This window comes from Hyperolius riggenbachi, chromosome 1 (genome assembly GCF_040937935.1).
Source record: "Hyperolius riggenbachi isolate aHypRig1 chromosome 1, aHypRig1.pri, whole genome shotgun sequence".
NCBI lineage: Eukaryota > Metazoa > Chordata > Amphibia > Anura > Hyperoliidae > Hyperolius > Hyperolius riggenbachi.
Window position 1 is genome coordinate 272,095,100 of NC_090646.1, and position 16,589 is coordinate 272,111,688.

The 16,589-nt window shown below is 42.1% G+C and overlaps 1 protein-coding gene across 1 annotated transcript in view; it reads left to right on the top strand.

Annotated features, from left to right (window-relative positions):
* The window catches only part of DNAH6 (dynein axonemal heavy chain 6), a 443,662-nt gene that overhangs the window by 289,375 nt on the left and 137,698 nt on the right, over positions 1-16,589 (top strand). The window contains exon 58 of the mRNA XM_068233571.1: positions 6,694-6,858. Within this exon, the coding sequence (XP_068089672.1) occupies positions 6,694-6,858 (165 nt within the window). The remainder of the gene's footprint in view (positions 1-6,693; positions 6,859-16,589) is intronic.

Genomic DNA, 16,589 nt, shown 5'->3' on the forward strand with positions numbered 1-16,589 from the left:
GATAAAGTTCAATTCTAGGTTGGAGTTTCTCTTTAAAGCAACATACTTTATCAGCAACTTGTTGAGATGTAACTGTTTGGTTTGGTAATGTGGTGTGTCTCTGATTTTGATGCTGTGAAACATAAGACCACTTCTGTCAGTATATAGCAGAGACACCAGCCGGATAATGGAAGCACATTAGGGACCATTCCACAGGAAATTTCAGAGTAAGTAATAAGGTCTGATATTTTAAAAATTCAATTTGTTTTGGGTGCCAAGATTAGCGTTATGTCCCAGTACAGGGTTAGATTAGGGTTGAGTAACTTAGGTGTAAATTGTTATGGTTAGTTTCATGGTTGGTGTTAAAGAGGTTCTCCATCCTAAAATAGAAAATCCTGCAGCGCTGCTGTAATGAAAAGCTATATTTACCTGCGGTGTCTTGTCCCACTAAGTATGTCTATGATACCTCAGCGCAATGGATACCACTTTGTCCGCATAAAGCAGGATAGTCACAGTACCTGTTCCTGGAGTTCCCACCTCTTGGACTTTGCGGAGTGAGTTAAAACGGAGCTGTGATCTTGCTGTAATCCCGACAACCACCAACACACACCGCTCCGTATGGGTGCTAGGACGGTCACGCTGGACGGATTTCCGGGCCTCTAGGTCATGTGATCCACACTGTAGGTGATGGATGGTTCCCCTGTGCGTTCCAAGTGCGTCCTCTGCGCGGTGCTGCAAGAGAAGCGGAAACAATAGTGCACACTGTGTGGGGCCGAAAAGACCAGGCGCAAGAATCCACTTACTAGAAGAAAATTTGTTTAATAGCAGTATTGCAATGTAGCCTCCACTTCCCGACTCGAGTTTCGGCTTCCGCCTTCGTCAGGGGGTGGGGCTACAGACACAGGAGGTTATTTTTATTTGCATAACTCCTCCCTCCACATCACGGAGGAGTTTAAACCAACAGTACATAAATATATATATCTGCATGAACAATAAAAATCGCGTGTTTGGATTGCAGCAGTATAAATTGCAGCAGTATAAATTTTAAAATCCATAGGTATCACAAGAATAAAAATATATGTAAAATATATAAAAGCAATAAGAACAATAAAAAGAACATTCTATTCAATTCTTAAAGGGACAGTACACTCAATTTATTTAGAGTGTAGGAAGGCTGTGCAGTGTTGGTGGGTGCTGGGCACAGAGGAGCCTGACGGCTGTTTCGCGCTATGTACGCGCTTCCACGGAGGCTATAAACATATATACAATTATATACAATTAAGATAATATTAAATTAATATTAATGCCTATAACTTAATTAAAAGTGACTAGCAGCCCTGTTAAAAGCTAAAATGCTAAGCTGCTCTATAATTAAATGTAGTGACTTTAATATTGTGATACAAGTGTGGCTAAAAATGCACATAGAACATGGGCATAGGAAAAGGGAGGTGAATAGGAGGTATTCACACCGCTATGCTGGACAATCTAAGTTCATTGGACGAGCAAGGGGGAAAAGGGGGGGGGAAGGGGGGGGGAAGGGGATGGGGAAAGGAAGAGAAGGGGAGGAAAGGGGGGGAAAGGGGAAGGGAAGGGGGGTGGGAGGGGGGGCAGGGAAAGAAGGGAGAAGGGAAAAGGACAAGGAAAATCGGGGCAGAGAAAGGGAAGGGGTAAGTAGTCATCAGGAATAATGAAAATAATTAACCAGTACTCCACTTAAACCACAAAAACACTTTGCACATATTTCATGGATCTAGGAAACAAGAAAAGTCAGTATAATCATTAAGGCCTAAAGGGCCCATAGCATCAGTTCTTAAGATAAGAAGCACTTCCTCTCTTTTGAGTTTTTTCTCACGGTCTCCTCCTCTTCTTAATGGAGGGACATGGATAATCCCTGCGAAGGACATAATGCCAGGGTTACCACCGTGGACTTCCTTAATATGTTCAATTAATCTTGGTGAACCGTGACCTGATTTGATAGAGTTGAAATGCTCCCTGAACCATCTGTTGATAGATCTTGTGGTCTGGATGGAAGCTGGCATTATGGAGTAGGGCGTTGGATGCTGTTTCTTTACGGATGCTGTTTCTCTACTCCATAATGCCAGCTTCCATCCAGACCACGTCACCCGGACACTCCCCTATGCCCAGTTCCTCCGACTACGCCGCAATAACGCACTCGACGACGATTTTCGCCGACAGTCGGAAGACCCGGGCGGTAGATTGCTGGCCAGAGGATACAAAATTGACTCAATTCAGCAAGCTTTCAAGAGAGCAAACTCTCAGGAGAGGAAATCCCTACTAGGAAACGAAAGGAAGAAGACCTCTACAATGTCCAAAAAAGTACCAATGCCATTTGACTTTACAGTAATGGCGGATCAGATTAAAAATGTAATGACCAAGAATTGGGACATACTTTTAAGGGATCCTATATTAAAGCCTCTGGTAGCAGAAGGGCCTCTATTTTCTTTTAGGCGTGCCCCCACAATAGCCTCACGAGTAAGTAGGAGCGAATTTAGAACCCCACGCAGAACCACCTGGTTGGAAAAATCTAAACCACACGGGAACCATAAGTGCGGTCGCTGTATATCATGCCATCAAATGAGCGTCGGTAACAGCTACCAGCTGGGGCCAGTACGACGTAAAGTCAGTGAATTTTTCACGTGCCAAACAGAGTACGTTGTTTATGCGATATGGTGCCCGTGCGGTAGATTTTACTTAGGGGAAACGACGAGATCGATCAACAGACAGTTCAGGGAGCATTTCAACTCTATCAAATCAGGTCACGGTTCACCAAGATTAATTGAACATATTAAGGAAGTCCACGGTGGTAACCCTGGCGTTATGTCCTTCGCAGGGATTATCCATGTCCCTCCATTAAGAAGAGGAGGAGACCGTGAGAAAAAACTCAAAAGAGAGGAAGTGCTTCTTATCTTAAGAACTGATGCTATGGGCTCTTTAGGCCTTAATGATTATACTGACTTTTCTTGTTTCCTAGATCCATGAAATATGTGCAAAGTGTTTTTGTGGTTTAAGTGGAGTACTGGTTAATTATTTTCATTATTCCTGATGACTACTTACCCCTTCCCTTTCTCTGCCCCGATTTTCCTTGTCCTTTTCCCTTCTCCCTTCTTTCCCCGCCCCCCCCCCCTTAATATTATCTTAATTGTATATAAGAACCTAAGATTCCTGCACAATAGAACCGTCACCACAACACTGTATTTTTCATATACTGTGTTGCAGTTAGGCCTTTCGCCACAAGATGGCGGTAATGTAAGAATCGGAGAACGTCTATTGCAATAGCAATGGCAGCCACCTAATATAGTGTGGTCTGCGTGAGTCTCCATACCTACCTGACGTCACATTTCCCTTCAGCCAGCGATGGAGCGCATCGATGCGCTCCAGTACGCGATTGGCTCTATGGGAACATGATGGGGCGGCTCAGAAAGGCGGAAACCCGCCGTACGCCGCAAGATAATCTATTTCAGTCCGGCCAACCAGCACACAGTTTATAGGCTCCGTGGAAGCGCGTATATAGTGTGAAACGGCCGTCAGGCTCCTCTGTGCCCAGCACCCACCAACACTGCACAGCCTTCCTACACGGTATGTTTACCTCCTCCACAATGTTTTTGTGATATGATGTATTACCACCTTTGGGAATAAATGACAATACACAGCAAGTGCCGACTTATCCACTTTGTCTCAGTATATGCATCTCCTGTTTTACTCAAGCCTGAGCACGCTGTCTGCACCAAAGGATAAGAAGGCTGTGCTTCCTGCCGCCTACCTCCCCGCACGCATAGTTAGTTGTAGTGCCGACTCCTTTCCTTTTTTCCCTTGCCTGTGTTTACTCCTCTTTAAGGTTAGGAGAGGTTTGGTGGTTATTGTTAGGGTTAGGTAAGTGTTAGGGATCCAGTTGTGTAAAAGGTTAGTGTTATACATAATAAGCAGGCTAGGGTTGATGAAGGATTAAGGTTTAAGTGACACTGAAGCAAAAAAAAAGTATGATATAATGAATCGTATATGTAGTATGGATAATTAATAGAACATTAGTAGCAAAGAAAAGAGTCTCATATTTTTATTTTCAGTTATATAGCTTTTTTTTTAAAATAACATTGCATCATTCTCTTATATTTGCAGTTTACAAACTGCACTCTGTATTTTAAACTATGAAGCAGAGCAGAGCTAATGACCCTTTGAAGTTCACTGCAGTAAAATCTCATCTGATGTTGTCTTTCATTGTTTTTTTGATGTATAAATACTTAGAAAATATTATTTCTCTCTGACTAAATTAGCCGAAGAGCTCAGAGAAACTCGTTTGCATAAATAAAAACTTAAGTTTCGTAACTCTTCCTGTACTAAAAACAATTTGAGACTCATTTCTTTGCTACTAATGTTCTATTTCTTAGCTGTACTACACATATAGTTCATTATATCATAAGTTTATTTTCACTTCAGATTTCCTTTAATGTCAGATATAAGCTGGTGGAGGGTTAGGTTAGAGGGTAAGGCCACATACACACATCAGACTATAGTCTTTTGAAAATGAAAGATCACGGACCAATTTTACCCCCTTCCATGTAGTATGAGAGCCATACCTACACAGTCTTTTCTATGGAGCTGCACTCCCCATCAGACAGAAATCTTTGCAAGATGCTGCACACACAGATGCTGTACACATGCAACAGATCAGTATCTGCAAAAGATCTGTTCCTGCAAAAGATCAGTTCCTGCAAAATGCATTCATAGTCTATGATATCTGCAGATCCTCATACACACCTTGTTTAACAGACATTCATCTGCAGATTAGATCCACCAGGATGGATTTTCAGATCTGCAGATGATTGTCTGATCTGCAGATGAATGTCAGTGTGTATGATGATCTGAAGATCTCATAGAATATGAATGCAATTTGCAGGAATGGATCTTTGGCAGGAACAGATCTTTTGCAGATACTGATCTTTTGTGTCTGTACAGCATCTGTGTGTGCAGCATCTTGCAAAGATTTCTGTCTGATGGGAAGTTCAGCTCCATAGAATAGACTGTGTAGGTATGGCTCTCATACTACATGGAAGGGGGTAAAATTGGTCCGTGATCTTTCATTTTCAAAAGACTATAGTCTGATGTGTGTATGTGGCCTAAGATTAGGGCTAGACATGGTTGGGAGGTTTAAGCAGGGGAACAGAATGTGAATGGTTACCACTATTCAAAGTACATATAGCGGTGAACATCATCATCATCACAGTACCAGTAACTCCACAATGGCCTTTCACAAACATAATTATCCAGTTTTCGACCCATTATCTCCCAAAATCACACTTGTTGCATTGTATGATACACATGACATTACTGGAAGTGCATCAGTAGGATCTTATGACATTAAATGTTTCTATTGAATGTGTAACACTAACACTAGGTAATTAGCCAGTGTGACTTTAGAATTTGCAGTGTCTGCTTTGGCATGCTTAGGGCCCGTTCACACTGCACGCGTTTCCATATGCGTTTTGGAAATGCGTGCGGGGGGGCCGACACGCAGGACATCAGACATTGCATAGAGTGCAATGTCTGATGTTCACACTGCATGCGTTCCGGACCTGTGCGGTCCGGGAACGCATGCTGCACGCAGATTTTGCAAAAACGCGTGGCTGTCCCATTCACTTTTCAGTGATGGGATCAGCCACGCAACGCATACAAACGCGGATGGCCATGCGTTCGTACGCGTTGCGGTCCGCACGCGTTCCGCACGCATGGCCATCCGCATTTCTGATCTGAACGGGCCCTTAAGCTCCATTGTTAATGTCAGCAGAACCGGAGCGAAATTTCCTGCATAAGATCATTTGATTGTCTAAAGGACAGGACTGAGGGTTTAGGGAAGTTTACCTGAGTTGTCCTCTGCTATGATGGATAGCTCCTTGATGATTATGCATATACCTTCCTGTAATGGACCTAAGGTGTTACCTATTGATTTACAGTTAGGGCTTGTTTCCACTACATGCAGATTGGATGCAGAGCGGATGCAGAAAAATTGACTCCAATGAATGCCTATGGGCCTGTTTCCACTAAACGCGATTTTTCTGATGCAGATTTTCCCATAGGCATTCATTTGAGTCAGTTTTTTTGCATCCATTCTGCATCCAATCTGTGTGTAGTGGAAACAGGCCCTAAGTGTACTTGATTTTTATATTGCAGTTTTTCCTACTATGTTCTTAGTGCTGCACTAAGCAGGTGCAGGTGTTGATGAATTTAGTCTTGCAGCCCTTTTGCTGTAAAAACGGTTCTGTCTGGACTTGGGTGCTTGTTCTTGTCTTTTGGGTCAGAACATGTCCAATTGCATCTGGTGGCCTGGCTGTGTATGATAGCTTGCCTAGTGTGCTGGGGGTGAAAGCTGATATTGTGAAGCTAGCTGTATCTCAGGGGGCTTTCAGTAGACTGATATGTGCAGTTTGCCTTCTCTAATGGACCGAGTGAAATAGACATTTCAGTGTGATTATCATTACTCATGTAAAATAAAATGTCTTGATAATTGTAAAACACTGTTCTACTTTGCTTAACATAAAAAATGAAATAAAGTATATTTAATTAAAAATATTCTTGCCAATGTTTGACTAAGCTGAGCTTTGCATAAAAGCACATTTAAGAGAGTTCTACTCTACATTAATTCGCAAAATGTATGATAATCTTGGTTTGAACTGTGTATGATTCTGTGTTTTTTAATTAAAGTTGAAGGAAAGCTTAGATCCTGCTCTGGAGCCAGTTCTTCTGAAGCAGACCTTTGTGTCAGGAGGGAGAACGCTAATTCGCCTCGGAGACTCTGACATTGATTATGACAAGAACTTTAAGTTCTATATGACGACTAAAATGCCAAATCCACATTATCTTCCTGAGGTAAGGAAAAACAGACATTCCGTATTTGTCACTGCAACTCTGTTCTCAAGCAAACTGTGATTATGTTGACATAATAATAGTCTGTTGATAGGTCTCAAAATATATCAAAATTGCTGCATAGTTAAAGAAAACCTGAGGTGGGTTCTAAGAATCCAATTAGCATACAGAGGCTGGTTCTGCATACAATGACCAGCCTCTGTTGCTATACTATTTCCCCCCTGCGCTCTGCTATGCTCTCATAAATCAATCGCCGTGGTGGCGACACGCAGCGTGCCACCACCCGTCTGTTTACATGTGAAGTGTCAGTCTGCTGCTCCCTCGCCTCCTCCATAGCGCCGATCCCCGGGAGGAAACCGGAGTGCCCAAAGGAAAGCCATGCAGACACGGGGAGAACATACAAACTCCTTGCAGATGTTGACCTGCCTGGGATTCGAACCGAGGACCCAGTGCTTACAAGGCGAGAGCACTAACCACTACACCACTGCGCTTCACATGTAAACATCCGTCGCCAGCACGGCGATTGATTTATGGGGCATAGCAGAGCGCAGGGGGGAGACTGGGGGAGACAGTATAGCAACTGAGGCTGGGCATTATATGCAGACCCAGCCTCTGTATGCTAATTGGATTCTTAGAACCCACCTCGGGTTCTCTTTAGTTAAGGTCATTGTGATTTATGTAAAGCTTCTATCAGTGCTTTAACATAAGAAACACTAACCCAAGTCCTTTACTAAGAAAGAAATCAAAAGACAGCGGGGCAGATTTATTAAAACCAGTGCAATGAGAAATAGAGCAAATCTGGTGCAAAAGTGGAGCAGTTGTGTGACCAATCAGCATGCTTGATGTGGACATCTACTCAATTTATGCACCAGTTCTGCTCTAGATTTATTTGCAAAGTTTTTGATAAATTGCTCTAGCGACCGTTATTACTACAGGTAAAAATGCATTTTTCTTTTTACAAACCTGTACATTGTTCATCATATTTCATCTGCCATTTTCTTGCCCATATAGATATCATCTCCAGTATGCCACCATATTTCTGCTTGATTATAATTTTCCATTATTTTGTATCATGCGCAAAAAGTAGCAGCATCACTTTCTATTTCATCTACTAGGTCATTAATAAATAAAAAAAAGAGTACTAGACCCTATACTGACCTTTGTGGGACCCCCTGCTAACAGGCACTCATCTTAAATAAGATCCATTGACCACGACTCTTTCCTTTCTGCCTATTAGCCACTTGCTTATGCATGTACACAGCTACTCAGTAGCTGAAAGCTTGCTCTTACAAGTTAGCCAATAAATGGTCTCATTCTGATTCAAAACTTCCAGCTACAGTAAGTGATCAAAAGAGGAAGATGTACAGATCTGTGTGCTGCCGATAAGCTTCTGAGCAAAGTGAAACCGTCTATTATCCTTTTCAGTAACCACTAAAGTAGCTGTTAAATAATTGTTTCTTCACAGAAATTGTTATAGTATGGCTAACCTTGTGGAGCACTGGTGGTATTTTGACTATGGTTCCATCCATTGAAAATGAAAAAGCATCCATAGCGGGGCACCTAGCACATCTCATGTCTCTGGTATTTAACAACTTACAAAGACATCTTGGGGTCATGTATGCTTGGTGTAGTATATAAAACTGAGTCAGTCCCCTCCAAAGACATGGGAAGACCATTTTAGGGAGCAAAACAGCCTCCTTCCTGTCTTCATAGCCCAGTTTGGGAATGTCAGAAAGCAAGCTTAGGCACATTTGAAAAGCTGCACATTGTATTAAGGTGGCATATTAATGATTATATCTCTGCTCTGACTCCACTACAGGAGAATGATGTGAGTAAGAGACTCTACAATGTGTAATTGCAGTAGAGGAAGGTGCCCCGAAAATGGCATCCCAAGCGTGGAAATACCAAAAGGTGGAAATGGCAGGAAGAAGGTTTCCTTCTCTTACTTCAGTAAATGCTGCAAAGATCAAAATCATAAACAATTGTCGTGCCAAGGGAACAAGGGCACTACATTGATTTAACAAAATCTTTGGGATTTCTGGAGATGTTTCACCTAAATACATAAACACATTTTGCATTTCAAGTGGTAGGGGGATCTTGATTGGATTATTTTAATTTACCGGTATTCCATAGGTCAGTGAAGATGTTAGCAAAATGTGTTTCTGATCACAATTGCCTGATAAGTCAGTCCTCGTATCATACCAGCCTCTGCAGCTGCACTCTCATCATCTTAAAAGCCAAGAATAAACACAACAAAGGCTCTTCTTTGGCTTCTTAGGTTTCCATTGCCAAAGATTACAACATATTAAGTACATTCAAGAAGAAAAAACTCAAACTGCAGGTGACATCCTGGCAGTATCTACATTTTGACTACAGATCCACTTTAAGATATTAACTATGAGTTTTGAATCTACAACAAATGTTTGTATACTGACAGGAAGAATGACAAATTATCTAAGCCACTTTAGTAAGCCATATGTGCATATACGTACAATTAGTGAAAATAATTGTAAAAAGACATTAAATGAATCTTGTGCCTGGCTTAAATCTAGGCTGTTCACTCTCCATTATAATCCATTTGGTATTGTTAAAGATAATTGATTTGGAAGAATTTAGGAATTTAGTACAGCTTACAGCATTCATTGCTTCACTGAGCTGTCAAATTGCTACATTTGTAAGCTAATATTCTTCTTTAAATAGATCAACTGACCTTTTTAGTGGTGTAACAAATGCTGGCAGAGAAATGTTCATAACAGTTTAATGAAGATAAAAACGTTAAAAAACAGAATGAAAGGTTTTCTAGTGAATAGCAATTTCTGTAAACTCGAGCTGGTGTCTGTGGTTTGTAAACTAGTCATGTTTTATCAGGAGTCTTGAAAGACTGCTGTAGTGATTGCCACATACAGTGTTATACATGCATAATAATGACAGAAGGTTTAGATCATTTACTTCTGGGTTCAGCCATAAAACAGGCTAGTGATTATGAACGGTTGAACATGTTTTAACCATCTTTTCTGTTGTGCATCACTGTAATAACGTGTATTTAAAACCATGATCATGAACAAGGCCAGGTTTAAGTTTTTTTCTTCTACTAAGGCAATTTTTTTTACTCCCCTTTCCATGTGCAGCCCCCTTTTACATCCAGCCTTTATCTTTCATGTAGAGCTCCCTTGAGTGGAAATTTACATCTTGTATTTTCCTTCTATTTGCAAGCTCCTTATTTCATTTGCAGCCACCACTTACACATTCAGCAACCTTGTATGGAGACCCTTAGGCCAGAGTCACACTTAGCAGAATTGAATGCATTTTTCACTATGTGCTATGGGGAAGTGTAAGCCTGGCCTTAAAGGACTTCCGATGCAAACTAAAAAATCGATTTTTTACTCACCTGGGGCTTCTTCCAGTCCTGAACAGCAGTCTCAGTCCCTTGCCACAGCTCCGGTGGTCCTCGGTGTCCCCACTGGCTGCTTGCAGTGATGGCGACCCGCCGGCGGGGTCTGCTATTCTGCACCTGTGCCTCCACATCATCTGGTGCATACTGCACCTGCGCACAATTACTGCGGAGGCGCAGTACGCCCTAGATGATGTGGACACGCGGGCAAGAGTGCCCGTGTAGGCACAGAAGACCCGACCATGTATGAACAGTGAGTTGACATGCAGATATATTTTGCAACGCAACTGAGCACTGTGAATAAAGCCCTAATAGTTTGCTGTACAATATGGCATATTAAATAATATACATTTGTGAGAATGTTAGAGGTTTTCTTGTGATGGTAGGCTGGGGACCTATTCCCTCCCACACCCAGAAATGGCTCACTAAGACAAAAATGCTACAGTTCAGAGAAACTAAGGACACTTATAAGAGTGTCTGTGATTTAGTGGAAAATTAGAAAGTTGAGTGCTCCTGTATGTGTTATTTCAGCAAGAGCATTTCTTCCACTCCAGAATCTTTTGTGGCAGATAACATCTTAGGGAGATATATCTAAAGCCACTATGAGCCACCATTTGAAGCAGTAGAATGCCTTATGGCCTTAATCTATCTATATTTCCCTCATCATCGAGAGAAAATATTATCTGTTTCACAGAGATATGACATACATTTTACGGCAAAATAGAATATCTGACAAAGATGAGATCTGCCATCGAAGAATCAAATTGCACTGTTCTCGAGCCATACCCTATCCTCCTAGAGTCATACCATTCTAGAGTCATATTTTGCTATGATCACACCATACCATCCTAGAACCATACCCTCTCATGCTACAGTCATACCTTTCCATCCTGGAGACAAAGCAAGTTCATTTACTGTGGTAACATACAGTATATGTGTAGCCAGCCACCTGTTCAGCCCAGCACAACTTATTTCATCGCACTCTTATAAGAACCCTTCTTGTGTAGTGCTTCACAAACATACACAGTTAGCTATACTTTCTGTCTGGTGGAAGCTGTATGGAGATTCTCATAGACTGTGCCAGTCAGTTCAGTTGTGTATGAGTTCATTAACCAAGGTTCTAAGCACCGTTGCTGCATAGTGTCAGAAACACTGTTGCTTCCTGCTTCACCTGCTGGTGCCATCACAAGTCACCAGCAGGTGGCTCTGTTTGCTTTTCATGGTTGCCTGCAGTTAACAGGCTCACCACTAGATGGAGTTTCATGGATTACACATGTCTATTACACAGGTGTCCGGGCAGGCTGCCAGCTCCTATTTAAGCTGGCCACTCCCTTCACACTTCGCAGATCCTCGTGTCAGTGTGACTACTGCTTGTTGGTCCACTTTCTTGCTCTGCATTTTCCCTTTGTCTGACTGCCTGTGTAAGCCTTTGGCTTACAACCTATCTTGCCTTGCTCTGTGATTCTGTCTGTCTGCCTGTGTGAGCCTTTCTGCTTGCAACCTGTTCTGCCCTGCTCTATTGCTCCTCTGTGTCCCAGATCAGCTAGGGTGTAGTAGGTATTCCTGTTTATACATACATAGGCTAGCTTAGTTGCAGCTCTGTGTATGTGTGTGTGTAAACCATTGGGGTTTCTGATTCTAGCGTGTATTGACCCTGGACTGTGTTTGATGTCGATTCTGCTTGATGATTATGTACTGCGATTGTTATATTTGTATATATGTATATAGCACTGTTCCTATTAAACATTAATTCATTGCATATCTGTGTCCTGACCTTTTGTATATGCTACTAAATGTGATCAGCAAATACCCTGCTAGCAGGAGTCGTGACAGTAGGATCTGCCAAACATTGATCACTGTGGCTATACAAAGGGTTCTGACAGTATCCTGTGTGCTGACTCCAGAGAATGGATCCTACTCAGGCGTATTTATATGTGCGCCTGGCTAGGAACCACAAGGCTTGTTGTCGGAAAGTATTCTCTGGACATTCTAAAGACCAATTGCATGAGCTTTTTATTCTTATGCATAGTCATGTGGAGCAAGGAGTGTTTTGCATGGAGGAGGTCCGACCGTTGTTTGAGATATGGAGTGATTTGTTGTTTTCTGAACCTATTCCTGATGACTATGCATCACCCTTTGATCAGGATGATATAGAACTTAAAGATGAAATCTTTGCCCAGAAAATTAATCCCAATCAGGTGGATTCATTGGTGCGCCTGGCTAAGGAGCACAAGACTATTTGTCAGAAAACGTTTTCTGAATACCCTAAAGACCAATTGCTTGAGCTATATAATTGTGTGCAAAGTTTTGTTAAGCAAGGAATGTTTTGTATGGAGGAGGTTCTACCGTTATTGGAGATATGGACTGAGTTGTTTTTCTCTGGTCCCATTATCCAAAATTATGCACCTCCTTTTGATCAGGATGACATAGTTTGCTTGCTGCGTTTGCTGAAGGATGATCAAGGTGAATTCTTTGAGCATTATTGTGATGAATCCAGAGAGTTAGTACAAGAATGTGTGGATGATGTACAATACCTTGTCGATATAGGAGTTTGTGTGTATGAAGAAGTTTCTCCTTTGCTGACAGCTTGGTATAAGATTTGTTCTCTCTTGCGTCCTGCTCTACAGGACTCTCAATCTTCCTCTTCTGTTTCTCACTCCTTGTCCTCAGCAGCAGTATGTCCATTAGTTTCTAAGCCAGTAAATGTAGCTGTTCCAGTTTTAAAATCCTCTTGCAGAGCAAAGTCTAAAAAGAAGAGGTTCTTTCCTACCGCTTCTATACAGCATTTGTCGCCTGTCCATACTGTACTTCCAACGTCGACTGTGGTTGTTCCAGCAATTTCTACTTCAGCTGCTGCCTGTACTTTGATCCAATCTGTGACCAACCAGCATGCCATAGACTTTGCACCAGTCCAGTTTGAGTCCATTCAGCATGTTGTTTCTTCTGCTTCAATTATGTTTGAAACTGCTCAGCATACAAATGTTTCCACAGATAATCACTCTGCAACCAGTCCACATGCAATTCCATGCAATCTGAATCAATCCGTCATTAACCAGCATGCTATAGACTTTGCACCAGTCCAGTTTGAATCCAGTCAACATGTTGTGAATTCTGCCTCAACTCTGTTTGAAACCAATCAGCATACAAATGTTTTCAAAAATAATTGCTCTGAAACCAGTTCATATGCAATATCATGCAATTCAAATCAATCTGCAACCAACCTGTGTATCAAAAATTGTGTTTCTGCTCAGTCTGCAACTAATCAACATATAAATGTTTCCAAAGATAATCGCTCTGAAATCAGTTCACATACAATATCATGCAATTCAAATCAATCTGCAACCAATCTGTGTATCAAAAATTGTGTTTCTGCTCAGTCTGCAACTAATCAACATATAAATGTTTCCAAAGATAATCGCTCTGAAATCAGTTCACATACAATATCATGCAATTCCAATCTATCTGCAACCAATCTGTGTAACAAAAATGGAGTTTCTGTTCAGTCTGCAACTAATCAGCATATTGTTTATAAAGATGATAACTCTGGAACCAGTTCACACGCAATGTTATGTAATTCAAATCAGTCTGCAACCAGTCTCTATGCAAAAAATTGTACACCAATTCAGTCTGCAATTGATCCGCATACAGACGTTCACAAAGATGATCGCTTTGAAACCAGTTCTCATGCAATGTCAAACAATTCAAACCAACTTGCAACCAATTTGTGTTCTAAAAATTGTGTTTCTGTTCAGTCTGCAGCTAATCATCATATTAATGTTTTCAAAGAAAATCACTCTGGAACCTGTTCACATGCAATGTTATGTAATTCAGATCAGTCTGCAACCAGTTTGAATGCTAAAAATTGTACACCAATTCAGTCTTCAATCAATCAGTATACTGACGTTGACAAAGATGAGCACTTTGAAACCACTTCACATACAATGTCATACAATTCAAACCAATCTGCAGCCGAATTTTGCTTTGTAAGTTGTGCAACAGTTCAGCCTGAAGTTAACCAACATGTAATAAACTGTTCTACATTTCAGCTTGCAATCAGTTTGTACACAATAAATCGTGCTTTGATTCAGTTTCCAGTCAGTCAACATGATATGCATTGTACTTCTGTCCAGTTTGCAACCAGTGAGTGTGCAACAGGTTGTGTTTCAAGTCCACCTATAGTTGATGGTGTATGGTCTCAGTCTTTCAGAGAGATGTTTGTTTTGGCACAACTACTTCAGCTCCTGCCAATAGTTCTGGCTCAACCATCTCAAATTCTTCCTGCTGTTCCTGTACAGTCATTACAAGCCTTGCTAGCTGTGCCAGAGCCTTCATTACAGACTTTACCAAATGTCCTTGCGCAATCACCACAAGCCTTGTCAGTAGTTCCAGATCCGTTATTGCAAAACTTGTCTGCTGGTTCAATCTCCTCACTGCAAACTGTTCTTGATCAGTCATCACAAATTTTGCCAGCAGCTTCTGCACAACTGCCATTGGAAACTTTGTTAGCTATACTTTTGGGTACTGTGTGCACTTCTGCTATACCCCCAGAGACTTTGTGCATACCTGTGGTACCCCCAGAGACTTTGTGCATACCTGTGGTACCCCCAGAGACTTTGTGCATACCTGTGGTACCCCCAGAGACTTTGTGCATACCTGTGGTACCCCCAGAGACTTTGTGCATACCTGTGGTACCCCCAGAGACTTTGTGCATACCTGTGGTACCCCCAGAGACTTTGTGTATACCTGTGGTACCCCCAGAGACTTTATGCACATCTGTTATGCCCTCAGAAACTGTGTGCATACTTGTTATGTCCTTAGAGATTGGGTGCACGCCAGTGTTACCCCCAGAGACTTTTTGCATTTTGTCTAGGTACCCAGAAATTGTGGACATCTTTTCTGTGCATTCAAAGATATTGTGTATTCCTGCCATTTATCAGGTGATACTGTTCAATTTTTTCATGTACCCAGATAATTCTTACATTATTGCTATGTATACAGAGACTATGTGTTTCCTTGCCAAACATCCAGAAAAATTGTTCATTTTTGTTCAGCAGGTTGTTGCTTCCAGTCAGCCTTTTTTCCCATGTGTTGCCTACAGGATTCAGCTGTCTGAAGATTGCTTTGGGTATACTGGGGTTTTGCTTATTGGGGTCCTCGTTTCTTGTTTTTGGAACAGAGCCATGTTTGTTGCCGGCACTATCAGCAAGCTGCCGGAGCCACCTAACTCTGTCTGGATGTTTTTGATCTGCACGAGCGCTCTGTTGCTTAGTCATGTCCCTGTGTTACAGAACATTTGCTATTATGGTTCCCGCAGTCTTGGTATTCTTTCGGAACTGGGGCAAGCCTGTTCAAGGTTTCTCTCTCTTTCGGAGGAATTCACCTTACTCGGAGATTCTGGAAAGCACCCCGATGGGGTTGCCAGTGTCTTTGAGGAACCTGCATCGATACCTGTTGGCGAATGCTGTCTGGGTCAAGGCATCACTTGCAGTTTGTGGGTTTTCGGTCCAGTGCTCAAATGTGCAGTCATTAATTCCGGTGTCCTGGGGCTCTGGTCGGCAGCTGAGACGGTTGGTTATCGAAGTGGCTCAGGGGACCCTGGTGGTGGAATTCCTTGTTTTATTCAGAGTGATCCTTGGATTGGCTTGCTTCCCTCCGGATTCTATCTGGGGGGGCAGGTAACATTTTGGAGCATCCGGAGGCTGCTCTTGAAAGTGGGGGTAATGTCAGAAACACTGTTGCTTCCTGCTTCACCTGCTGGTGCCATCACAAGTCACCAGCAGGTGGCTCTGTTTGCTTTTCATGGTTGCCTGCAGTTAACAGGCTCACCACTAGATGGAGTTTCATGGATTACACATGTCTATTACACAGGTGTCCGGGCAGGCTGCCAGCTCCTATTTAAGCTGGCCACTCCCTTCACACTTCGCAGATCCTCGTGTCAGTGTGACTACTGCTTGTTGGTCCACTTTCTTGCTCTGCATTTTCCCTTTGTCTGACTGCCTGTGTAAGCCTTTGGCTTACAACCTATCTTGCCTTGCTCTGTGATTCTGTCTGTCTGCCTGTGTGAGCCTTTCTGCTTGCAACCTGTTCTGCCCTGCTCTATTGCTCCTCTGTGTCCCAGATCAGCTAGGGTGTAGTAGGTATTCCTGTTTATACATACATAGGCTAGCTTAGTTGCAGCTCTGTGTATGTGTGTGTGTAAACCATTGGGGTTTCTGATTCTAGCGTGTATTGACCCTGGACTGTGTTTGATGTCGATTCTGCTTGATGATTATGTACTGCGATTGTTATATTTGTATATATGTATATAGCACTGTTCCTATTAAACATTAATTCATTGCATATC